Here is a 26,726-nt window from a genome sequence, read left to right on the forward strand (position 1 = left end):
AAAAACACAAGCACAAGCATGACCATAAACCACACAAATGCTCATAGGTTTTAAATGTGAATATAACGTTTTACCCCTTACCTTTGAATCCAAAAGCTAAGCCTCTTAAGCTTCATTCTTCCCATCTACTTTGGTTTCCCTAACTTTCTCTTCTTTTATCCCTTTAGTTCTTCTTTCTTCTCTATCATTCTCTATTCTCTCTCTAGCCTCTGTATTGTAAACTTACCAAATGATTTCACAACCCTAGATTATGACTACTACTAGTCTTATATACTCTCACTAATTAGGCTTAGTTCACTTACTTCTATTGGACTTAGTCATTATTCTTACTAATAAAAATAACACTACTCATTTTACTACACTTAAATCTTATTTTTACTATTTACCTCTTTTCTATTAATTCTCCAAAGTTAATACTAACCTCATTAAATAATCTTCCACCTCTAAATTACTAAAATGCCCTCCCCACTCAAATTACCAAAATACCCTTAATCCCTCTATTTCTAATCAAAATCAACTAATCCAATAATTTAAACACATCAAGTCAACAAATAAGTAATTAAACAATCAAAATAATAATATCCTAAAAATTGGGTCGTTACACAACACATTTAATATTTTATGAGACATTTTTGATCTTAGATAAAATTTTATTAACTTTCATTTCGAAAAACTAAGTTATGCAGAAACAATATTTACAAGAATTGTTAGCATTATTCTATAAGCAATATATAAATTTGGAAAAGAATTAATTATTTGTACATAGTATTTCCACCTGTATGTTACCCTGAAATGAAATTAGTATTTCTATAACAATTTTTTTTTTTTTTGATCTTTTTACCGATTTTTTTTGCAGAACATATTTACAAGAATTGTTAGCATTATTCTATAAGCAATATATAAAATTGGAAAAGAATTAATTATTTTTACATAGTATTTCCACCGGTATGTTGCCCTGAAATGAAATTAGTATTTCTATAACAATTTTTTTTAATTTTTTACCGATTTTTTTGTAGAACAATATTTACAAGAATTGTTAACATTATTCTATAAGAAATATATAAATTTGGAAAAGAATCAATTATTTTTACATAGTATTTCCACCGGTATGTTACCTTGAAATGAAAATAATATTTTCTTAACGATTTTTTCTTTTATCTTTTTAACGATTTTCTTTATACGAATATTATTTTGATTTTTTAAGAACTATATTGATTTATTTGAAAAAGAGAAATTTAAGAATCATATTGACTCGTTTTAAAAGGATAAAAACAGTATGATTAAATATGTAATTTTTTTAATAAAACATACTGTTTTAATTTTTAATTTACAAACAAGTTATGTAATGAAAATGATTTGTTAACATTATTGTCCATCGTAAAATACTCAATAATTGTCTCATACTCAAATATGCCAAAATCAGAGTCGTTAATGAGATTTTGAGTGTTATATGCTAATCATAAATTTGATATTCTATTTTTTGTTTATGTGTGCGTGCGCGTGCACGCATGCATGCTTATATATCTTGATTATCAAATGCATGTAACTGTAATATAAAATATGTGTAAGAAACTGGTTATTAGTTGATTTAGGACAACTTTCAATGAAATAAAATATTATAGAAGACAAGTTAAAGATCATATGCATCAATATTGAAAAATGCACACAAAGGAAAACTACAATAGAATCATGAAAAAAGTAGTTATATGAAACCTCTATATACTTCTCTTTAATTAAGAATTGACCTTAATATCTTGGAGCTAGCATGTGATTAATTCGAAGTTATCTTTTCTATTATGCTTACTAAAACTACACTTGCAAGTAATGTATGGGATTTGTATTTCATTTTTAGAGAAAATATATTCAAAACATGTCTATTGAATTTGAGATGTAATTACATTGTATCTTATTTAAATATCATTTATTTTATTGTTGCAATTTAAATTACGCTTACTAAAATTAAACTTGAAAGTAAGGCATGGGATTTGTATGTTTGTGTGTGTGCGCGTCCATGCACACTTGTGTATGTTTGTGTTTGTGTGTCTTTTAATTTTTAATTTTTATTATACACCCTTTGGTTCCCATGAGTGGGACATATGGATAGTTTTCACATTGGTAAATCACTTCATCTCTTTCTGTCCATCTGGGGAACTTTCCTCCCATTAAGATTCACTAGAAGTTGATCCCAATCTTGATTATTCATAATTTTCACATTACACATCTTAAAGTCTTCAATCGGGAAATACATTTTGTAGTTATTAGCAAGGACATGATTGATAAGTCAAACATAAAGGGTAGACAAGCAACATAATAATTTCTTTCCTTTCTTTTCGGTACAGTGATTGAATGGATGTATCTGCGAGAATGACACGGAAGTGCTACCCATGTTAAGTACGTATTTGTGAGAATGGCTGGCACATGGCTCTTCTTCTTATACCTAAAGGCCAAGAAAACTTCGATTGCTGCAAGATCCACATATTCATCAATATGCGGAAACAAAATGATCCTATAAATAGTAACAACAAACACATCTCTGAATGAAGGCCAATTTTTAATTCCTGTTAAAAATTCCATTCTTCCCTACACATATGTTTGTTGAAATCCTCTGTAGCCATTACGATTTTTCTCTTCCATTTGCAACTCTTCTATTTCAACTTCCAAAATAGTAGCAAATAGCTCTTGGGAATAATATTGACCCATGATAGGATAAGGCTTGATATCCTTCAAATGGTATCCTAATATTTGTGAATATTTATCCAATGTTGGGGCTAATTGAAAGTCTCTAAATGTAAAACACCTTAGTGAAGGATCATAGAATTGAGATAAAGAAGAAATAGCCCCCCTCGTTCCCATGACCTGTTAACATTTTTTAGAACGTAGTATTTTAATTTTTAATTTACAAACAAGTTATATAATGAAAATAATTTGTTAACATTATTGTTCATCGTAAAATACTCAATAAAAGTTTCAAACTCAAATATGCCAAAATCAGAGTCGTTCATGAGATTTTGAGTATTATATGCTAATCATAAATTTGGTATTCTATTTTTTTATGTGGGCGCACGCGTGCGTGCATGCGCGCATATATATCTTGATTATGAAATGCATATAACTGTTACATAAAATATGTGTAAGAAACTAGTCATTAGATTTTTTAAGACAACTTTCAATAAAATAAAATATTATATAAGACAAGTTAAATATGCATGCATCAATATTGAAAAATTCATACAAAGTAAAACTACAATAGAATCATAACAAAAGTAGTTATATAAAACCTCTAAATACTTCTCTTGAACTAAGAATGAACCTTAATATCTAGGAGCTAGCTTCTGATTAATTCGAAGTTATCATTTTTATTATGCTTACTTTCTTTTTTTAGGGATTTTCTATTATGCTTACTAAAACTACACATGCAAGTAGTGTATTGAATTTGGCATGTGATTACTCTGTGTTATTGCATGGTTAAGCCATTAGCCTATAAATAGAAGCATCTCTTTTGATATTTTAGATACCTTAACACAGTAAGAAAAATTTTCATCTTGGGTTAAAAGAGGGGATTGGAAGTTTCTACATGTGAGTGTGATGCATGCAGATGTTGTGGTAGCTTATGATAGTCGTAATAATGTTCAAAGGATACAAACAGTCGAAATGGCTAATATTGTTTTCCTTTGTTAGCTGTGATGGTATTACTCTGCGACAGCAACCCCTTCTGGATTAGTATAATACAGTTTTGAAATACTACGGCTTCAAAGGCTAATATTGTTTTCCTTCATCTTGGGTATAATACAGTTTTAAAATCCATCGAGCCACTTATTTTGCAATCTCTATAAAAAAAAATTATATATGTAACTGCCAAAATCCTTGAAAACAACATATATGTAACTGCTAATTGACATTTATGTGACTCCTTCCACTATCAATTCTTTCATTTCCTTCAACTATCTATTTTTTCTTTCTTTCTTTCTTCCATTCACTTGCTGCATTTTATCTTCTCTAACTATGTCTTTATATACATGCATTCTAAGGTGCACTTGGATGATATGTGACCTCACCACATCTTCATCCAATTTGACCCACCATTGAGATGATAATAATACTAAGAAAAGAGAATTGAATTGAATTGAGCGAGTAGGAGAAAGAAATTATACCCACCTTATAGCACTCTTGAGTCCCACATCGCTAAATGCTTAAACAATGCAGACCAAGTTTACCTATAAAACAATATTCGTCTATGCTGCATATTAGTGTAACTTTTTGGACCCAATTACTTTGTGTTGTCCATTTAGTATATTGTTTTCTGACATAATGTCTTTTCCAAGATTTGCGAATAAATTTTTTTTTTTGGAAATCAATTAGATTTTTCCGCAAATTTCTGAAAAAATATTATGTTTTTTGAAAGCCAACATTGATAGGCTTTTGGTACCTTTAAAATATTTTGGAGGGACTAATAGAAGTTTTTATCGTAACCCACTATTTTTTATTGACTAAAAACATATATTGTAAAATAAACTATGCCCCAAACTATTCAACTACACATCAATTGATTTTTATAAATAGGTGGATACACAATATCTGAATCAAAATCGGTTTTTTTATCTATCTTCTTATATTCTATATTCATTTGGCAAGGAAAGAAAGTTAAAAAATATTTTTAAAATATTTTTTTATACTAAATAATTCAGCACACCTACAAAAAAAGTTATATTTAATAAAAAGTTTTGAAAAATGTTTAATCAAACCCGTGCAACGCACGGGTTATATATCTAGTGAGTTATTAATTAGAATATATTTAGCCATTCCAATAGTATTTTTTTCTCCAAGTGTTCTGTAAAAAGTTTATTCGAACTCACTAATCTTCTGCTTATTTGTTATGCCACTTATGTTATGTGAGTTTTGCATTTTTTCAGCAACTAGCCACCAATAAACAAGTTGAACTTTTTGGCGTTAATTCACATGGACTTGAACTCTGTTTTGACTGATCCAACCTCTAGGATGGATCAAAGTCGAAACATATTTCTTGATACTGTTACAAATATTCTGCACAAAAGGTATGATATTATCCGAGACATATACTTGCGGAAAAAAAGAGCCATCATTGTAACTAACATAAAAAATTCATATTTTAATCCATAACATAAAATACAACTTCAAACTAATATAATTATCAACCTAACATACATTTATAATTATCAACCTTTCATTTGTAAAAAAAAAATCAATCTTCCATACTTTTATAAAACATTGTTGTTAACATATTTTTCATATTCAAAACCAAAGATAAATATTAGTATATAAAGAATATTTTTTAATATTCCCCACTGATATCGTCTTCATCAACGCCCTCGTCGCCGTCGTGGTTGTTGCTGCTGATGTCGTCTTCATTGCTGTCCTCACTCTCGCCACTGTCAGAATACTCACTCACGCCGTTGTCATCTTCATCCCCACTGCTGCCGGCATCTTCATTGTTGTTTCTGTTGTCGTCATTCTGACCACCATCGCCAAGGGGCGGCCACACCCACATGGTAAGGCATGATATTATTTGAGACATATACTTGCGGAAAAAAAGAGCCATCATTGTAACTAACATAAAAAATATTCATATTTTAATCCATAGCATAAAAATACAACTTCAAACTAATATAATTATCAACCTTCTATACATTTATAATTATCAACCTTTCATTTGTAAAAAAAAAAAAAAATTATGAAACTTCCATACTTTTATAAAACATTGTTGTTAACATATTTTTCATATTCTAAACCAAAGATAAATATTAGTATATAAAGAATATTTTTTAATAAGAGGTGCATCTCTTGTCAATAAAAGAAGAAGAGGTGTATAAAAAAGGCTAGACTTATACTTACATAAGAGACTTACAAAAATTTGATAGATTATCCCACATATGCGTATCCAAAACAATTAATTTTCTCAAATTATATGAACAAATTATTAGTGATTTTGCAGCAAAAATGAAAAAAAGGATGATATTCAAAAATTTATATGTGGAGGTTGTATTAACTACCTTTGTTATAATTCTGTTGTAGTTTTGATTTGATGTAAACTTTTTAATATTGATGTGATCTTCAACTTGACTGTTATAATATTTTATTTTACTAGAGGTTGTATTTAAATAACTAATGAATAATGAATTCGATTTTTGGCTGAAACTTTGGATTATCAGGGTCCATTTCCTTTAAGAACTAGAGAATTAACACCCAAAAAAAAAAAGAAACTAACGACTAGTTTTTTGCACATCTATAATAACAATTATATGCATTTGATAATCAAGACACACTCAGACAAACACACACACGCATGTGCGCATGCACGCACGCACTCGCGCACACAAATAAAAAATTAGAACACCAAATTCATGATTTGCACTCTAAATCTCAGGGACAACCTTGCCCTTAGCTACATTGACCACTTCATTTGGTTTTGCAGTCCGGCGAAGCTACTAGCTTGTATGCTCATAACCTACTACAATTTTACAGAGATTGCAAGATAAGTGGCTCGATGGATTTTAAAATTGTATTATACCCAAGATGAAGGAAAACAAAATATTAGCCTTTGAAGCCGTAGTATTTCAAAACTGTATTATACCAATCTAGAAGGGGTTACTGTCGCAGAGTAATACCATCACAGCTAACAGAGGAAAACAATATTAGCCATTTCGACTGTTTGTATCCTTTGAACATTATTACGACTATCATAAGCTACCACAATATCTGCATGCATCACACTCACATGTAGAAACTTCCAATCCCCTTGTTTAACCCAAGATGAAAATTTTTCTTACTGTGTTAAGGTATCTAAAATATCAAAAGAGGTGCTTCTATTTATAGGCTAATGGCTTTAACCATGCAATAACAAAGAGTAATCACATGCCAAATTCAATACACTACTTGCATGTGTAGTTTTAGTAAGCATAATAGAAAATCCCTAAAAAAAGAAAGTAAGCATAATAGAAATGATAACTTCGAATTAATCAGAAGCTAGCTCCTAGATATTAAGGTTCATTCTTAGTTCAAGAGAAGTATTTATAGATTTAGTTAGATTGGGGAAGTTTTGGTGAGGTCACATATCATCCAAGTGCACCTTAGAATGCATGTATATAAAGACATAGTTAGAGAAGATAAAATGCAGCAAGTAAATGGAAGAAAGAAAGAAAGAAAAAATAGATAGTTGAAGGAAATGAAAGAATTGATAGTGGAAGGAGTCACATAAATGTCAATTAGCAGTTACATATATGTTGTTTTCAAGGATTTTGGCAGTTACATATATAAAAATATTTATGTCACACTAAATACTAAAACCCTTGCAATATATTAACTCAACGACACAAAATCCTTCATTGTTGAGACTTTAAAAATCCTTAACTTTTGGCAGTTACAAAAAATTGATGGAGTTGAGTAGTAAAAAAATAATTCCTATAGTTGTGACAATTAAATGAGCCATTTTATAATTAAAAAGAGTTATAAAAGAGTGATTAAAAAAAGAGAGAAAGCCACATGACATTAGTATGAAAGATTAGTTAGAAAGGGAGAGTTTTGGTGAGGTGACACATAAGCAAAGTGTAACTTAGAATATATGTATAGAATACATGTATATAGAGATAGTTCTTTAAAGATATATAATAAGATAGAAAGCCAAGTTGCTAATAGTATGAGAAGCTTTTTTAGATGTGCCACATAGGCATAATCCTAACTCTAGAATGAAGCAAGTTTCAAATTCAAAGATATATATATATATATATATATATATATATATATATATATATATATATATATATATATATATATATATATATATATATATATAGATATAGAATAGATAGATAATTCATAATTATTATCAACTTCTCACATCTTAACCTTTTCAAATGCTACTTTATTTCTAACTACTGAGTAGCAACAGTGAGCAATTTGCAGTCCACATTTTCTAATAATATAGAGGCAGAATCAGGCCATGCAGCAACAGCAACAACAACAACAAAATTACAAAATTTACCTTGCACAATATGAGAAAAAAATTCATTTACATTACACATTTACACTATTAATCGTTAAGTAATAGTGCTACTAATTACAAACAAACTAGTTATCATTCCATGTTTGAACCAAGTTGGCTAATGCTTTTGTGGATGACCCAAATTCTCCAAATGCATCCCTAGCCATGTCTTTGAACTTCGAACTCCTCTCTCTTATCTCTTTCCCTCTCTCAAATTCCATCAACTCTCTCACCCTCTTCTCCACTTCCTCTCCGGTCACAAACCCATCGCCTTCCCTTTGCTCCACCGCAACAGCCACCTTCATGTCCTTCACCATCACATTCCTATTAACATGCTGCTCTGCATGCAATGGCCATGCAATCATTGGCACACCAGCAACCACTCCTTCCAACACCGAGTTCCAGCCACAGTGACTTGCAAACCCACCAACCGATTCGCGACTCAGAACCTTGACTTGTGGGGCCCACGAGTTCACCACCAGGCCCCTCTCTTTGGTTCTCTCTATAAACCCACTTGGCAAAACAGAACCCAACTCAAACTCCCCTGTTGTATCGTGAACTTGTTTCGTTCCAAGATGTTCTTGGAGTGGCCTCTTCACAACCCATAAGAATCTGTGTCCACTCCTCTCCAACCCTTCAGCTATTTCCTTCAATTGTGCCAGCGAGAATGATCCTCGGCTTCCAAAACACAAGTACACCACGCTTCTACTCGGTTGTTTATCTAGCCATGACAAGCAATCTTTGCTGTCGCTTGCTTCATCTGATTTTCATTCAAACAATCAATATGCTTCATTTTTTATCGGCAAAATAACTTCGTTATAACGATAAAGAATAACACGAGCAGCACAAGAAGTGCTATAGGTTTAAATTACAGACATACAAATAGATTGCATGGCCTACACTTGGTTATGAATGTACTTCTTTTTCTATACCAGCTGATTCATAGGAAAAGAAATTAAATTGGTTATGAATGTACTTCTAATAAGTCATTTTTACAAGAAATCAAAACTCTTGCAAGAACTTACAAATGATAGTCGCTGGCTAGTACAAGGTTAAAACTTGTGTCCTAATTTTACCATAAGACCACTTATTTCGCTTCATAAAAAATACAAAAGAAGCAGTAAAGTGAACTGACCTGATTGTTGAGGGTCAGCAATCAATGGCCCAATGCAGTAAACGGGAGGAGGACTTCGTTTGAGATCCGGAAAACACGCACCGTCTTCAACGGCCTTAACCGCCACAACTTCCAATTCACGAAATGTATTCACCACAATTCCCTTTGCCATAGAAAGATGCTCACAGAAATACAACATCTCCCAATAAGCAGGATCTTCCCTATCAAGAACTGGTCCCGGCATCAACGCCGCATTCAACGGCGCATTCCCCGGCATCACAATCTCAACTCCAACCATTTCCTTGAACGATACTGCCGTTTCGCTGTGAATTTTCGGGAAGTAGGAACACAGTGCCAAAACAGCAGCTCCAGAAGTGAAGAAATAGTAAACAGGGATTCCCATGGTGGAAGCAACTTCCATGGCAGAAGTGCAAAACATATCGATAATGAAGGATTTGATAACGGAGGTTTGAGTGATCTGACGGAGTTTGGATTCAACGTTGACAACGTTTCTTTTTATGAATTGGAATCCGGTTGCGGCTAAGCTTTGAGTGTTAGAGTGAGTGACGGTGACAGAAGGGAAACGGTGGAAGGAAATTAAAGGGTGAGACGTTGAGATGCGGTTGATGTATGAGTCGATGGATGGGTGGTCGAGGAAGCCAGTGGTGAGAAGCATTGTGATGGAGAAGTCTTGTTCTTGTTGATGATGATGACTGAGAAGTTTGGCTAATTCTACCATGGAAATTATGTGACCTACCGTTGGTGATGGATACATCACTATTGTTGTTTTTACCATCTTCTTTGGTTACTTAATTTTGGTTACAACACAAATGGTGTGAGTGAATGATTGGAATGGAGTAGCTTTGACTTGATGGATAGAGTATAGTGATGAAGAATAATGTAATTGGACCCACTACCAGCCTAGAAGATGGAGGGAAAAACAAGAACAAGATAAACAAAATGATTAAAGAACAGGCACATGACAAACGAAATGATTGGATTATAATTAATAATATGGATTTAGATCCAACTACTACAAAGTCTTTATATTCTTTTCTTAAAAAAACTTAAACTTTTTATCCAAGAATATCTTTGGCTGGATTTGGGTTCCTTATTAAATTCAAAAATCCCTGCACTTGAGTAAAGTTGTATGTCTTTTTTTTCCCAAAGGCAAAGGGATATTTTATTTAGGGAAAATTACATTGACCTCCCTGAGGTATGTTTAAATGTAATATATGGAGTATGATACTATTATAATATATGGAGTATGAGACATCAACTTGAGAGTGATGTAGATAACTTTATAAAGTAGAGAGTAAAATAAAGGCTATAAATTAAATCTAAGAGCATTTTTTGCAGGATTTGGATTCCTTATTGAGAAGCTTTCAAAAGCTACAAACTCATCCAAAATGAGTCCAAAACCCTGATTAGATAGACAATTTAACTAACCACTTATAGCATAAGTGCTTATCACATAAGTGTTAATATATAAGCTATTTCTTTAACAAAAGATAAAGTAGAGTTATACTTTTTTCATATAAAAAAGTAAGCTGTTTTCATAAGCTATGATGAAGAGCTTATGAAAATAAGCTAAAAACAGCTTATAGTTTCAATGAGCTCTCTCATTCAGTCTCAAATAAGCCAATTCAAACCAATCTTAAGATTAATCAACAGAAAGTAGACAAGGACCAGAGACTCACTCACAGTGCACTTTGAAATTGAACCAACTCTATCAGAACTAAAAGACCAATACTAATTACTCAGTAGCAAGGGTGAACAATTTAGAGTCCATATTTTCTTCATTAAAAACAGATAAAATAATTACCTTGCACAAAGTAATACAACAGAAAGGGACCTAAAATGAACTAGGATAAAGCAAGCAGGGACAAATGGTGCAGGAGCAGTTTGGACATCGGAGTCTACAATTCTAATTCTAATATAATATAGAAGCAAAATCATACAATACAGCAACGAAAATGCAAAATTTACCTTGCACAAAAATTTACCTTGCACAATAGCAGAAAACATCCAGTTCCATCACACATTTACAATATTAATTCAATGAGTGATGATAGTACTAATCACAATGGTATTAGTTATTAGTGACTGATTGCATTCCATGTTTGAACCAAGTTGGCAAGTGCTTTTGTTGACGACCCAGATTCTCCAAGTGCATCCCTAGCCATGTCTTTGAACTTCAAACTCCTCTCCCTAATCTCTCTCCCTTTCTCAGACTCCATCAACTCCCTAACCCTCTTTTCCACTTCTTCTCCACTCACAAACCTATCTCCTTCCCTTTGCTCCACCGCAACAGCCACCTTCATATCCTCCACCATAACATTCCTATTAACGTGCTGCTCTGCATAGAGTGGCCATGCAATCATTGGCACTCCAGCAACCACCCCTTCAAGCACCGAGTTCCAGCCGCAGTGACTCACAAACCCACCAACCGATTCACGACTCAGCACCTCCACTTGTGGGGCCCACGACCTCACCACCAGGCCCCTCTCTTTGGTTCTCTCTATAAACCCACTCGGCAAAATAGAACTCAATTCAAAATCCCCTGTTGTATCGTGAACTTGTTTTGTTCCAAGATGCTCTTGTGTTGGACTCTTCACAACCCATAAGAATCTGTGTCCACTCCTCTCTAACCCTTCAGCTATTTCCTTCAATTGTGCCATCGAGAACGAACCACGACTTCCAAAACACAAGTACACCACACTTTTACTTGGTTGTTTATCTAGCCATGACAAGCAATCTTTGATGTCCCTTGCTTCATCTGATTTTCATGTAAACCATCAATGCTTCATTATTTTACAGGCAAGATAACTTCATTATAATTATAAAGAACAAAATAAGAGGTGCTATAAGTTTATATTACATATAGACATTTAAGGCAAATAAAATAGTTGCATGGCCTAAAGGGTATTAATTTAATAGATTCCATTGTAAGGCCAATCTCTACTTTCACTGCATTGAAATAAACTGATTTTGAGATGACCAAGTTAACCACACAAGTGTAAACAAAACCAACTGCTACATAATTTCTATTTGTTTTTGTACATATAAATTTGATGAACTAGTTGTTACACATCAAGGACTTCAATGCAACGCTTATAAGAAAAAAAAACAATTGATTAACAAATCAAATGTGGACCAACACTTCAAAATCATTTAAAACTTCAACAACGGTAGACATGAAGTAGAATTTCATGGGACAACAACAATTCAACGAAAACAAAGGAAAACGAACATATATGCACCAAAACTCAGCTCATTTTGTTTTTTGTCGAACAAACACCGATCAAGTAATCGTCTCCTCCGTAAAGACAAAGAGGACCATAAGCTTCCATCTCAATTTCATCCTTGTTGGTGTTTCTAGTAATTCTATAAACTAATAAAACCCCTCTTTTTAGGCAAAAAAGATTCACATATTCATTATTCACCGTTCATCAAGTAAAGTCAAAGTGAAGTGGATGGTTTGTAATAACACATATTGTATGTTCCATTCTACTTCTGGAGAAGCCAAAATTGATTCTATAGATGTATAATTGATTTTGACGACTGATTTTGTCAGCAGAATTGATTCTAACCAGCTAAAAATTTGAGCATTTGATTCTAGAATTGTTGTTTACACTTAAATTCATTGTTCAACTAACTCTTATACGAATGCATCCAAACATAAATCACTCTACCTCAACTTGCGCTTTTAGCCAAATCAATTCACTCAAAATCCATTATTATCACTGCAGAACCAAACACACCTAACAGACAAGTGAACTAACCTGGTTGTTGAGCATCAGCAATCAACGGTCCAATACAGTAAATTGGCGGCGGCGAACTTCCTTCAAAATCCGGAAAACATACACTATCTTCAACCGCCTTAACCGCCACAACTTCCAATTCACGAAATGTATTCACCACAATCCCCTTCGCCTTCGAAATATGCTCACAAAAATACAACATCTCCCAATAAGCAGGATCATCTCTATCAAGCACCGGTTCCGGCATCAACACCGCATTCAACGCCACATTCCCCGGTGCAGAAATCTCAACTCCAACCATATCCTTAAACGATATGTAGGTTTCAGTGTGGATTTTCGGGAAGTAGGAATACAGAGCAAGTACAGCAGCACCAGATGTGAAGAAATAGTAAACTGGTATTTGCATGGAGGAAGCTGTGTCCATGGCGGAAGTACAGAAGAGGTCGATGATGAAGGCTTTGATAAGGGAGGTTTGGATGATTTGACGGAGTTTTGATTGGACGTTGACGGTGTTTGATTTGATGAAGTGAAATGCGGTGGCGGCGGGGCTTTGAGTGGTGGTGTGGTTGACGGCGATGGTGGGGAGACGGTGGAACGTGATTGAAGGATGGGAAGATGAGATACGGTTAATGTAAGAATCAATGGATGGGTGATCCATGAAGCCGGTGGTGAGAAGAATGGTGATGGAGAAATGTTGATGGTGACGGTGAATGAGAAGTTTGGCTAATTCTACCATGGAAATCATGTGGCCTATGCCTGGTGCTGGATACATTACTATTGTTGTTTCTTCCATTTTTTATTTTGTTTGGTGTATGAGTGAGTGATGGAGTGGAGTAAATATAGTGATGAAGAAATATAGAATAGGATCAAATTATTGAAGGTTGAGACAGACAAGTTTCACGTGTTCAACCTTTGTCCAATATAATAGTATTACTTTACTAAACGCAAATATAAAACATTGCATGCCACCAAGTTTCACGTGTTCCACGCTTGCTTCATGGATAAAAACATTTTGTTTATGATTTCAATAGAGATCTAAGTACGTAATCAAATCTTGTTCTTTCTAAGTTCACACTTGCAATTCAAAGATATTCATTCCCAGATTTATGAGGTTCCCAGAAAACACAGGATTTCATTCTCAACTTCATCCTAAACTCAAAATTTCATCCCAAACTCATAAATTCATCCCAAATCCAGAAATTCATCCCTAACAACACCCTTGCAATATGAAAATCTCAAATGCAATCCAACAATTATGTTGCGAATTCGGACTCAATCACACCAATAAAATTATGACGTGTGGAGCAAAGGAAAGTAGTAACAATATCAAAGTAATCACAAGCAAGAACAACAATAACAAACCTAGATTTAACTAGGAAACAAGTGAAAAGCACAAAACCACAAGCAAAAGATAAAGAGAGAAGAGAAACAAACACAACAAGAAATGTTTACCCAGTTCGGTTCAACTTGACTTACTCTGGAAGAGAGATTGATCTCTCAAATCGACTATCAATGAGTTCTTACAGAGAGATACAAAAGGGTTACAAGAAATTAGCTTAAAAGCTCACAAAAAACTAACCCTAATTTCTAACTTTTTTCCCAATCTCACCGATGAACAAAACACTCAGTGATTTTTACTTACCAAGGTGTTTACAAATGTTTTCCAACCCAAGAGAACCTCTCAAAAGAACTCTAATCAAAGACCATCAACCCTAAAATTACCTCATTTGATTTCCCAAATTTCTCTCTCTTGAAGCCTCACTCAAAACAGGAAGAATGAAGCCTTTAGAGAAATCGTGCCACGATTTTTGCCCAACTTCAATCATCAATTTTGAGACAATTCTCAACATTCTCCACCTGACTCTGAATTGATGGTGATATTCCCCTTTTCATTTTCCCTTGCTTCCAACTACACCAAACAACTCCACAAGTTTCCACCCTTTGTCTCTTCAACCCTCTGTCATTTGCATCCAACTACACTAGGATTTTAAGGTAGTGTCAAATTCATAAATATTAAAGTATAGATCCTCCCCAACAATCTAGTTCGTCCATTCATATCTTGTCCGTTGAATTCAGATTGTATCTTGATCTAAATTTCAAGATTTAGCAGCACGCCCACAGAGGATAGTTCTAAATATTCATTATGCATATTTTTTTTGGGAAAAATTCCACAGTAGACCAATTTGATAAGTGGACTGACACTTCAAAATCATTTGAAACTTCAACAACGATAGACGATAGACGTGAAGTAGAATTTCATGGGACAACAATAATTCAATGAAAACAAAGGAAAACAAATATATATGCCTTAAAACTCAACTCATTTTGGTTTTTGTCGAGCAAACACCGATCAAGTAATCGTCTTCTCCGCAAAGAGGAAGAGGACCATAAGCTTCCATCTCAATTTCATCGTGTTGGTGTTTCTAGTAATTCTATCAACCAATAAAACCCACCTTTTTAGGCAAAAAGGATTCACATATTCATTGTTCACCGTTCATCAAGTAAAGTCAAAGTGAAGTGGATGTTTTGTAATAACAATAGGGTATGTTCCATTCTACTTTTGGAGAAGCCAAAATTGATTCTATAGCGAACTATTCTTTTGCCTTTTACTAAAGAATACCGTGTGCGCTTCACTCAAAGCGGCATACACTAATTTTTGAAAGAGCTCTCTCTTAGCAGAAAAAAAAAATATTGATTCTATAGGTCTATAATTGATTTTGACATGTTTGACTGATTTTGTCAGCAGAATTGATTCTAACCAGTTAGAAATTCTAGCATTTGAACTGATTTTTAGATATAAATTCATTGTTCAACTCACTTTTATATGAATGCATCCAAACATAAGTCACTCTACCTCAGCTGGCTTTTAGCCGGAATCAATTCACTCAAAATCAATTGTTATCGGAGTATAACCAAACACGCCTAACAGACAAGTGAACTAACCTGGTTGTTGAGCATCAGCAATCAACGGTCCAATACAGTAAACCGGCGGCGAACTTCCTTCAACATCCGGAAAACACGCACCATCTTCAACCGCTTTAACCGCCACAACCTCCAATTCACGAAAAGTATTAACCACAATCCCCTTCGCCTTCGAAAGATGCTCACAAAAATACAACATCTCCCAATAAGCAGGATCTTCCCTATCAAGCACCGGTTCCGGCATCAACACCGCATTCAACGCCGCATTCCCAGGCGCAGAAATCTCAACTCCAACCATATCCTTAAACGAAGACTTCGTAAGGGAGTGGATTTTGGGGAAGTAGGAATACAGAGAAAGTACAGCAGCACCAGATGTGAAGAAATAGTAAACTGGTATTTGCATGGAGGAAGCTGTTTCCATGGCGGAAGTACAGAAGAGGTCGATGATGAAGGCTTTGATAACAGAGGTTTGGATGATTTGACGGAGTATGGATTGGACGTTGACGGTGTTTGATTTGATGAAGTGAAATGCGGTGGCGGCGGGGCTTTGAGTGGTGGTGTGGTTGACGGTGACGGTGGGGAGACGGTGGAAGGTGATGGAAGAGTGGGAAGATGATATTCTGTTTATGTAACTGTCGATGGATGGATGGTCCATGAAGCCGGTAGTGAGAAGAATAGTGATGGAGAACTGTTGATAATGATGAATGAGGAGTTTGGCTAATTCTACCATGGATATTATGTGGCCTATGCCTGGTGCTGGATACATTACTATTGTTGTTTCTTCCATTTTTATGTTTTGGTATGAGTGAATGATGGAGTGGAGTATATATAGTGATGAAGAAATCGTATACTCTATAGTTTTAGAGTGGAATTGAAGGTAGAGAGAAGAGAACAAGTCTTCTTAAAGTGGAAAGGTAGGTAAAAGGAAATTCAATGTTTTTCTTCCATTTTTATGTTTTGGTATGAATAGTGATGGAGTTTGAGGGAAATTATTGAAGGTAGAACGAACAGGTCTTCTTAAAGTGGAAAGGTAGGTAAAAAGAAAATCCAATGTTGTACCACATTAAATATGTTAATATGAGATATTAAGAACGTTTAATATGTGGATCATAGTTAGCCACATTAGACCACCTTCACCGCGTGTGAACTAAAAGCCTTGGTTCTTTGTATCTATACGTGCATTTGTAGATTTCAAACCCATGTTATAAATTTGTTAAATTTTATTAGTTTAATACATTTTATCTCTAGGAAGTTCTCATAAAGATCAGAATAAATTCACGTGAAACTAAATATTAATCTCTCTATTTCTAGATTTCAAGAAATGTTATTCCTATGAATAAATGTAATAAACTTGAAACAAACACATTCTACGTTTTGTATATTTCATCAACATTAGAAAAAGTTTACATAGCATAGTGGGTGCTCTAAAATACTAACGATATTCACCTTTGTTTTAATGTATTTGCAAAAAACAAATTTTAATATGTTGATATGATAAAAAAAATTAAAAACTAATGGTTAATTTCAAAAGGGAAATGATATATGTCGTTGATATTATTTAATCATTGAATAATTATTGTTAATATTTTTGCGAGGCGAAGTAATGGAGAGAGGAAAATAGGCTGAAAATAATGTTTACTATTAGCCAGCCACTTGAAAGAAGATTTGCAAAATAATCATGTAGTCCTCCAAATTACTAAGATTAACCGATGACATTTTAGAAATAAAGAAATGGTGGACAATAATCTTATATTAGCAGTATTACACAGGCTTCAAATATATTTTCTCGAAACAAGGCAAAATGTCTAACAAACATTTGTACTAAGATCGTTAAAAATATGTATATTATGTGTGAAAGTTATTTTCACCTAATGTTCAAATGACTTGATATATTTACAAACACACCCAAAGAGTCTTGCCCCTAATATTTGATAAATATTTATAATATTCTTAAAAATAATGTAGTTATATAAATTTAAATATAAATTTTAATTTTAGCCTCGCCATATATTTCAAAAATGTGTTGAGATGAATTTATACAATCACCTTTGTTTTCTTAAATTATTTATTATCAGTGTGGCCTCCAGTGTTTGTGCTTCCACCAACCATATTTGTGTCAAATTCCAAAAAGGGAAAATCAAATGGGAACATACCAAATGAAATCACCTATTATATAAACAATTGGTGCAAACTCAGAAGATGGGTCATGGACAAAAAAACAATATTTTAAAAATAATAATAATTAGTATACAATGTAAAGCATATTTTTCTCAGTGTCTCCAACAAAATTCCACTATCTTTGCCTATAAATGCAGGAGAAAAGAATAAATTTACCTAAAGAACCAAGAAGCATATGACAAGAAAGAAGCATAGTGCAATTTCTGGGATTTTACCCTAATTCTATTTCCCATTGTATTGAGTAGTATTCTGCTTCTTATGGAGTTTACTTTACAAGCTGGAATGCCCTAAATTATGACAAAAGAATATGAGGTTGTGATTATAAGAATCATTGATTCTTAACGTGTTGGGATTGGAACTTGGAAATATTTTTCTTCCTTATCAAATAACCACTCTTGTGGCATTAAAATATACAAGAAGTGATATTTGGTCTCACATTTAAAAGCTAACAATTGAAGCTTTGTTGCTACAAACTCACTATTTCTTTTGTAAGGGCAACCAAGCTTGAATCAAGAGTTAATGCCCATTTGTCAAATTGTTTTCTGTTCTACTTTGATAATCTAACTTTCTGTGGTTAATCTCTTTCCTGCACATTAACATAAATATCATCAAGCCTGAACCAAGAATTGATGCCCAAAAACAGTAATACGAATGGAAAGAATTATGCTCAGTTTGGATTAACTTTATACTTGCAAGATTTTTTCAATTAAAATAAGTTTATGACTCTTTACTTACAAAGAAGTCCTTACATGCTTAAATTTTTTTCATAGAGAACTGTAAGATTTTCTACTCAACACTGCTTCTATTGTACTCGGTTTTTAATAATATTTTAGATAATCATTCTCATTTTTTTTTTTAAAAAACATTGTAACAAACAGATGAAAAACTCTTAAAAGTGGTTATATTTTTTAAAAGAGCCATAACAAATGGGTTGAAAATTTCAAGGAAATGCAGATATTATAAGCTGAAAAGAGAGTCCTTGAAACTAAGTTGGTTACGGAAGCAGATCTTTTACTATAGAGTAAGTATTAGATTTAAGGGGAAACCTGAGACAGTGCCATAGTTCGTCATAATGAAGGAGACCGACAATTCTTCGCTTCCTCTCTCTATTGTGATTTCCACCGCGTTTAACTACCGGTAATTGCTTAACACCCTTGGCCTCCATCAACTCTCTGGCCATGGCCAAATTAGTATTTGGATAACAAGTTAAAAGTCCACGTTCTCGTCCACGATAGCTCATTCCTCGAGTACAAACAGAGGAAACAAGCAATGTGTTCACCTGTCAAATATTGAATATAAATTATATTATTAGAAGAAACTAACAGCAAAAAGGAAGTATAGACAGTATAAATAAGATTCCTAAGATAAAATTAATGACAATTTTAAGTTCCATTAATAATAATTAGCATGTCGAAAACATTTCCTTTCAACATTTTTTTCTATGTTCCATTTTCTCAGAATTAACTGTTTCCAAAACAATTTGCAAACAGACACGTCACTCTTCAAATATATAAAGACCAGGGGCATTTTCTACATACATCCAAAGGATCTGAGTCGCTCTTAGAAGTCTCATTAGACTTCTCGGATCGGCACCTTCTAATGTCACCATATGTCAATATCCCTTCAAGAAAATCATCTTCATCAACTACCAGCACACAGTTTTGCTGGCTGTCATGCATGATTTTGATTGCATCTTTGAGGGTTACAGATGACGGAACCTTCAGATAGTATTTCGACATGGCCTGAGAAACCTGACAAGAGGAACAGTGACATTGAGAAATTAGGTATGTTTGGATTGACTTATTTGAACTTATCTATTGACATAAGCTCAAGTGAGTGTATTTGGGAGAGCTTATGGAAATAGCTAATGACATGTCCTTAAGTTGTTTTCAGCTTATTTCCATTAGCTCTCCGAGATAGCTTATGCAGATAGCTAATAGGTTATATAAAACAATGACTTTATTTTATTATGTTATAGAATTAGCTAATACATAAGCATTTATATGATAAGCGCTTATGTTATACGCACTTAATTAAGCTATTTATACAAGCAGTCTTAACAACAAAAGATGGAAGATGTCGATGATCAGGAGGAAAAAGAAAAATGCAAACTCAACCTTAAGTTTGTCCAGAAATAGTTCTTCATCGATTTCTTCAAGCTCGGAACCATCTCCAACAATGGAGAGTTCTAAACCATTCCCATCATCATCTTCATTATTTGAAACTGAAGAATATCCTCTCGCCAAATTTCTTTTACCAGGTGGATCACTCTCCTTCCCCTGATTTGTCACTGAGGGAACCCAAATGGCCAGCCCAACAGCACCCTGAGAAATTTTGCCAATATATAAGTTGAAAATATTAATTAAACGTAAGAAACTTTAACATTAGTAAAAAGATATGGTAACCATCAATCACACAATGGAACCATGTCAGGACTCATTTTGTCAGGTCATTCATATGAAATAGCAGAACAGTGGAACAATACACAAATCAACACTTAGCAAAAAAAATAAAAAAAATAGAGAATTTTATTGATTACCATGAGAGGAAGCAGTATTCTATAATCTTTTGTGAGCTCAAACAGAAGTAGAACTGAAGTCAAAGGAACAGAACAAACAGATGCTAGTGTAGCAGCCATTCCAACCTGCACAAGTTAAATTAACTTTTTAACTATCTGAATTTACATCAACCAAATCAGCCTCGATGTCGACAGTGACATTCCTACAACTGACATATTTCACAGCAGTGTTGTCAAAAAGTGGTTAAAATGCGCTATAGAATAGCAGAATTTTACCAATCCACTACTGTTCTGTGATACGTGATTTAGTACAAAGTGCAGTTCAATAGTGGCTACAGCAGCACTATATCACATTAGTGTACCAGAATTTGAACAAACAATTATTTTCCACGAGCTACAATTGACGACGTAATGCTTCAAGGGTAGTAAAGTTGGCTTACCAGAGCATAAGCCTGGGGTTGTGCAACAGCAGCATTTCCAGGAATTGCTGAATTGATAACTTCTGCAGCAAAGCCTCCAAACACAGCACCAACTGCAGCACCAATCATTAAACTCGGTGCGTAAAGACCACCTACAAGCCCAGAGCCCTTGCAAAGAGCTGTGGCAATAACCTTAGCACCTGCTAATTGAGTTAGAAGCCATATTCCAGGAGCAGAAGCACTCTTTCCAGTACGTAGAATTTCTTCCACATTTGTGAAACCCCAGTATAATATTCCAGGATATTTAAGGGCAATGATCCCAGCTCCTAAACCACCTATGGCAGGGCAGACTACAGTAGGAAGGCCAAATTTCTCCTGGATATAGTCAAAAAACTTGGTGAACCAAGCAACCAAACGAGTCATTGCCACGCTTACAACGCCACACAGCATTCCTAATATCAGGTATAAAGGTAGCTCTGCATGCAACATTATGATGAAATATCAGACAACATATTATGTTTCTTAAATTTCTAATATAATATGTTACCTCCTATGAACATACAATACCTAGAGGTAAATCGTTAATTAGCAAGAGAACACTCCCAATCGACATCTGAGTATTCAACAATCTGAGTATCTCTTTTATCTTCGTATGGACCCACACAGTTTCCATGTTGTATGAATTATTCAAAAAATACAGATCATAGAATCTTTTCAACACCTTTTCCTATAACTCTCTTCGAAGATACAATTATTCAACCCCATTTCCTGGAACTTTTTTAACATGTTCCAAGATACAGAACATAGCATCCCAAAAGGGACAAATAAATGTGAGGTACTTTAGTTTTACAACCATTCTTCTTAATATTACGAATTTTGGTATTGGCTTCCGCTGATCTTATAGAAGTCTGACACTAAGACTTATACGAGTGTAAATAGAATTTGCATTTAACAAACCTACTTCCTCAAGTATGTCTATAGCATGCTTCACTTACGAGATTACTACACCATCCCTGGATTGTGCAATTTCAATTCTTAGGAGATAGAAAGATTTGCCTAAATCTTGAGTCTTAAAAGCAATGATAGAGATGTTTTACTCAAGTGATAACAATACTGTAGGACGGATTTGAGACAGATTTGATTTCACAAAGAAAATAAAAAGGATGAAAAAGGAAAAAGCATGTCACAAATTCAGACATATATGAAGACTATCCTGAACCATACTCAAAAAGTGCAGCAATGTTAAAGATTAGTACCAGCAGCAGATTTCAACTCGTACTCGGGCACTGTAAAAGCTGATTGGGTTCCCTGTAAGACATTTGATACAGTTGATGAAATAACAGAAGCCAATATAATCATGGCAGTTGTAAATGGAGGAGAATTCTCTGCACGAAGAGGCCTCAGCACAGTTTCAATAGCGAAAAAACAGCCTGCAACTGCTGCATTGAAGCCTGAAGAAAGAAAAATGCAAAGCTAAAACAACCAACATTTAGAAATCCACAAAATAAACCCGTACTTCGAAACCAACCAAAATCAGAAAGGAAACACAAGTTTTATGTAATTTTCTAGTAAAGCTAGAAGCCAGAGCTTGGAAGTAAAATGCCCATGGACTCGATTTTCACAGATATAGCATTTTTAAACTCAAACAAATTTTGATTTTCATGGTATTAATCAACATTGGAACCTTCTATATAGCAAAAGATGCTAATTTTTCAAAAGCTCTATAAATAAATAAGACTTAATTACATTTTTAGTCTCTCTAGTTTGGACAAAGAGGGACTTTGGTTTCTCAAATCTTTTTTTAGCCAATGAAGTCCCTCTACATTAAATTTTAAGCAAATGTTGTCAAATTGTTATTTTTCTTTTACCTAAACCCATTAAATTCTCATTTTTTTTTTATAAAAAAATTTGGGGTTTATGATGGATTTGTGATATTGAATGATTTTAAAAGTTTATAAATTTGGCTAAAACTTAAGGATTCTGCAAGATGCGGGAATAGCATTTGAAGATGGAAAATTTTAGGAAAATCACCTCTAGGTATATAGCACTTCACTTTTATATAAATTCACTTAAATAGTTAGTTGGTGGTGACACTTTTAGCTTTTGGTTTAGAGCAGATGTGATTTGAAGTTAGAAAAGAATATAATTTCTCTAGATGTTAAAAACTTTTAATTTTAGTATCATGCTTGGAAATTCCTCCTTAATTGTGCACACCACAACCCCACCACCACCACCCCCCAGCTTCCTAATAGTGTCATTTGGGTTGCCTTCATTGCAACCTCCAGCTCGTTCATTATGTTGGGTGTCAGAGGATGGGTTTAGTCTAACACTGCCTCGAGATATGGCCCGAGTAGATAAAGCTTGAGCAGTCATCGCCTTGCATATCAGTTTTGTAGGGTTTGAGTTAGGCCCAACCCAAACTATAAAACCGCCATTTCTCAATCATAGACCCCAAAAAATCTCCAAACCCTAACAGTCAAATTACAATAGCATTGCATCAATCAGGTAACCAAAAAAGTCAAACATAAACAACCCTAACAATATCATATTTAGAAAAGAAAAAGAGTCAAAAGAACCTTATCAATGAATGCCTAGACCTAAAATAATCTAATGGGAATCATCATTAAGCCGCCCTTGAGTACAAACTCAAGCGGGTATAATGACCCAAGCCCTATGCTTGACAATGCAGTGCAAGGCCACGAAAAGTTTTATGCCTTCATCATTAAAAAGTTACAAGGAGCCTTAAAGGACCAGAATATTAGAATATATGTCAAAATGAGTTTTAAATAGTGATTCAATAAGATTGCTAAGCTACCTGAAGAAATTCCAGCTGCTGCACCAGCTGCAACAAGTGCTATTTTTCTTTCTCTATTGTTTTCCATCATTAATGAGAATCCATTGGCGCACGACTTTCCGATATCAACACTAGGACCTTCAGGACCCAATGAACAGCCAGTACCTAAGGTAACTGCAGCTTGAATAGCCTTTACCGTTGGATAGATTCCTGCAAGCAAGTCAAAACCTTGTCTTTGAGGGGAATAACTTGCCTGCTTTATTTGATCCAATATTTCTAGTAAACCACACATCATGCCAACCATGACTCCTCCGGTTACAGGTATCAAAAGGATTCTATGCCATGTATCACCCAATCTCTGCAAACGAAGCCAGGCAGCACCCTCATTCGGAGTACCAGCCCATACCCATTCATGTATTACATGCACCTAGATGAGAAAATTGACTATACAAGATTAGTAGGTAAAAGAGAATCTGCGATAGTTTCAACCAGTTCTATTAATAAATCATGCAAAGTAGACATGCCAGAGATCTAGTGTTTCATACTCATTCTCAACGTTTGCAATATAGACAGACTGGACACAGAGCACAGGTATATTACATAAAAGCCAGACGACGAGAAAACTGCCAAACAGTATCAAAGCTAACTACAAGTCACAAAGGCAAAAAAAATACATGCTCAACAATTTCACATTCTAATATGTCAAAGAATTCACACACTTATGCTTTCGGTCATCTAGTTACCAAACCACGCCCACTTTTTATTAATCGAAGGAATCCTTACTTCTGACTTCTAAGATTCAACATTAGAGAAAGACTTATGCACTCCTAAAGTACTGCACGAAGAGGGAAAGCCCAATGCACATAGCGTCCACCAGGTGGAATCTGATGAGGGTAAATGTACGTAGCTTTACCCCCAAAAACAGAAACGTTGTTTCTTGGATTTTGAAACTGTGACTTCCTAAGTCACAAGCAGCATGAATACATGGCATCTGATCAAATTCACAGACTTCAAACGGGATATGGATGTATGTAGCAATTACATTTCTGATTAGAGGCATGGCTGGTGTCAAACACACATTGACGGATATGGTTACATTCAATCACTTCCATTGTTTTTCAAATTATTACCGGTGTTTATGTGTCTAGTGTCCGTGTTTGTGCTTCATAGATCTAGATCATTGAGACTTGAGAGTATAATTAACTAGTAACTGTTTCTCCTAACACCATATCCTAGTTTGCTTTTCTCCTATATTCATTGAGATCAACATTCAGACACATCAAATTTCAACACAACAACAAACAAAACTGAAGTTAATCTACATACAAATCACATAAACATGTCAAAAACCCATAAAACAGATGTTGTTTCTTGGATTTTGGACCTATGACCTCTTAAGTCACAAGCAGCATAAACACATGACATCTGATCAAATTCACAAATATACAAACTATAAATGAGATATGTCTATGTAGCACTGACGCTTCTGATTGAAGGTGTGTCCGATGTTCAACACCGACACAAAATTGACGCATGTGGTTACATTCAACCACTTCCATTTTTTCAAATTATTATCGATATTTATATGTCAGTGTCGTGTTAAGTGTCAGTTTTTGTGCTTCGTAGATCTAGATCATTGAAAGTATAACTAACTAGTAACAGTTTCTCCTATCACCATATCGTAGTTTGTTTTGCTCATTTCCATTGAGATCACATTCAGACACGCTAATTTTCAAATTACTACCGATGTCTATGTGTTAGTGTCATATCCGGTATCTGTGCCTATGCTTGAAGCTTCATAGATCCAGATCATTGAGTGTAACTAACTAATAACAGTTTCTCCTAACACCTCCTATCCATTAAGATCATCATTCAAACATTAATTTTCAACACAACAACAACAAACAAAACTAAACATGTTCTACACATAAATCACATAAACATGTCAAAAACCAAAAAAAACAAAACATTCTCAAAGATTGAAAATAGACAAACCCCTTTATTGAAAGCAGCAACAAGGAGACCAGTGGCAAGACCAAGGAGACAACCAAGGAGCAACAAAGCCCATTCAGGAGGTGCACTATCAGCAAGAACATCACCAGAAGAATCAAATGAATGAAGATCAAACTCAGAGTGAGAAGAATCACGCACATTATTATTATTATTATCAACATCACGATCTCTTTCTCTTTCTCTTTCTCTCTCTAAACGCTTAAAACTATGACGATGATGACCTGATAATTTCAACATATCTCTCAACCCTTTACCACTCCCACTACCGCCACCACCACCGCCATTAACTCCGGCGATGTGTTCCGATCCGTGAGCTTCAATGTCTCGTTCTGCATCTTCTGATGAACCTAGAAGACGGAGTTGATCGTTTTCCGGCATTGGAAAACTTTATTTTTGAGATTACTCAAAAACCCATCAATGGAATCGCATAAATTTCAAAACCCAGTTGTTAAATTCATCAAATTTTGAAACTTTATCATCAAAAATCGAAATTGATGAATGAATGTGAAGATTGAAAAAAAAGGGGAGTTGAAAATTAGAATTTGAAAGTCAATGGATCTTTGTGTAAATAATGAAAATATAGTGTTTGTTGGGATCACTTGCTAATAAGTTCTGAGTTTGAATCGAAGTAGCAATTCGTTGAAGCTTGTTGTTAACAACAATGAAGAATTCTCACAAATGCAGTACCAGAAAAAACGTGTTTTTGTTTTTGATGATATGGCACAAAATTGGTCATGTGTCATATCATATTATTTCTAATTGAGTTTAATTTTTTCTGTCAAACAAAAAAAATTGAGATTAATTTTTTGATTTGTAAAATTTGTTTATATTTTTTTTAAAAGGAATAAAAAAATTTATATTTAAAACTATCAAATATTGCCTAAAAAATTCAAATATGAATATATTTTTACTTATATTAGACCCAATTGATTATATAAAAGAATTAAATATATAGTTATATATATTAGCAAAAAATATATAGTTAAGTAT

At 34.1% G+C, this 26,726-nt stretch overlaps 4 protein-coding genes and 1 pseudogene across 4 annotated transcripts; 1 reads left to right on the forward strand and 4 right to left on the reverse strand.

Moving 5' to 3' along the window:
• Nucleotides 1-7,921: 7,921 nt before the first annotated feature.
• LOC146935269 (UDP-glycosyltransferase 88F5-like) lies at nucleotides 7,922-9,924 on the reverse strand. Its single transcript, XM_085750456.1, has 2 exons — nucleotides 9,150-9,924; nucleotides 7,922-8,774 (listed from the first exon to the last, which is right to left on the reverse strand). Exons 1-2 carry the CDS (start codon nucleotides 9,922-9,924, stop codon nucleotides 8,101-8,103), a joined length of 1,449 nt encoding a protein of 482 aa, XP_085606582.1. The 3' UTR covers nucleotides 7,922-8,100.
• Nucleotides 9,925-10,901: 977 nt separating this feature from the next.
• LOC146935270 (UDP-glycosyltransferase 88F5-like) lies at nucleotides 10,902-13,702 on the reverse strand. Its single transcript, XM_085750454.1, has 2 exons — nucleotides 12,914-13,702; nucleotides 10,902-11,907 (listed from the first exon to the last, which is right to left on the reverse strand). The coding sequence occupies exons 1-2, from the start codon at nucleotides 13,683-13,685 to the stop codon at nucleotides 11,228-11,230; spliced, it is 1,452 nt and encodes a 483-aa protein (XP_085606580.1). The 5' UTR covers nucleotides 13,686-13,702; the 3' UTR covers nucleotides 10,902-11,227.
• A 662-nt stretch (nucleotides 13,703-14,364) lies between these two features.
• LOC146935271 (UDP-glycosyltransferase 88F3-like) lies at nucleotides 14,365-16,778 on the reverse strand. Its single transcript, XM_085750457.1, has 2 exons — nucleotides 15,836-16,778; nucleotides 14,365-14,866 (listed from the first exon to the last, which is right to left on the reverse strand). The coding sequence occupies exons 1-2, from the start codon at nucleotides 16,599-16,601 to the stop codon at nucleotides 14,853-14,855; spliced, it is 780 nt and encodes a 259-aa protein (XP_085606583.1). The 5' UTR covers nucleotides 16,602-16,778; the 3' UTR covers nucleotides 14,365-14,852.
• LOC146935272 (U5 spliceosomal RNA) lies at nucleotides 15,460-15,565 on the forward strand (annotated as a pseudogene).
• Nucleotides 16,779-18,184: 1,406 nt separating the features above from the next.
• Nucleotides 18,185-26,460, reverse strand: CLC-F (chloride channel F). Its single transcript, XM_085750453.1, has 9 exons — nucleotides 25,719-26,460; nucleotides 23,745-24,150; nucleotides 22,186-22,380; nucleotides 20,951-21,405; nucleotides 20,532-20,636; nucleotides 20,110-20,316; nucleotides 19,531-19,743; nucleotides 19,039-19,271; nucleotides 18,185-18,578 (listed from the first exon to the last, which is right to left on the reverse strand). Exons 1-9 carry the CDS (start codon nucleotides 26,112-26,114, stop codon nucleotides 18,509-18,511), a joined length of 2,280 nt encoding a protein of 759 aa, XP_085606579.1. The 5' UTR covers nucleotides 26,115-26,460; the 3' UTR covers nucleotides 18,185-18,508.
• Between the last annotated feature and the right edge of the window lie 266 nt (nucleotides 26,461-26,726).

Source organism: Medicago sativa, chromosome 3 (genome assembly GCF_051527215.1).
Source record: "Medicago sativa cultivar Bolivia chromosome 3, Bolivia_mono, whole genome shotgun sequence".
Taxonomy (NCBI): Eukaryota; Viridiplantae; Streptophyta; class Magnoliopsida; order Fabales; family Fabaceae; genus Medicago; species Medicago sativa.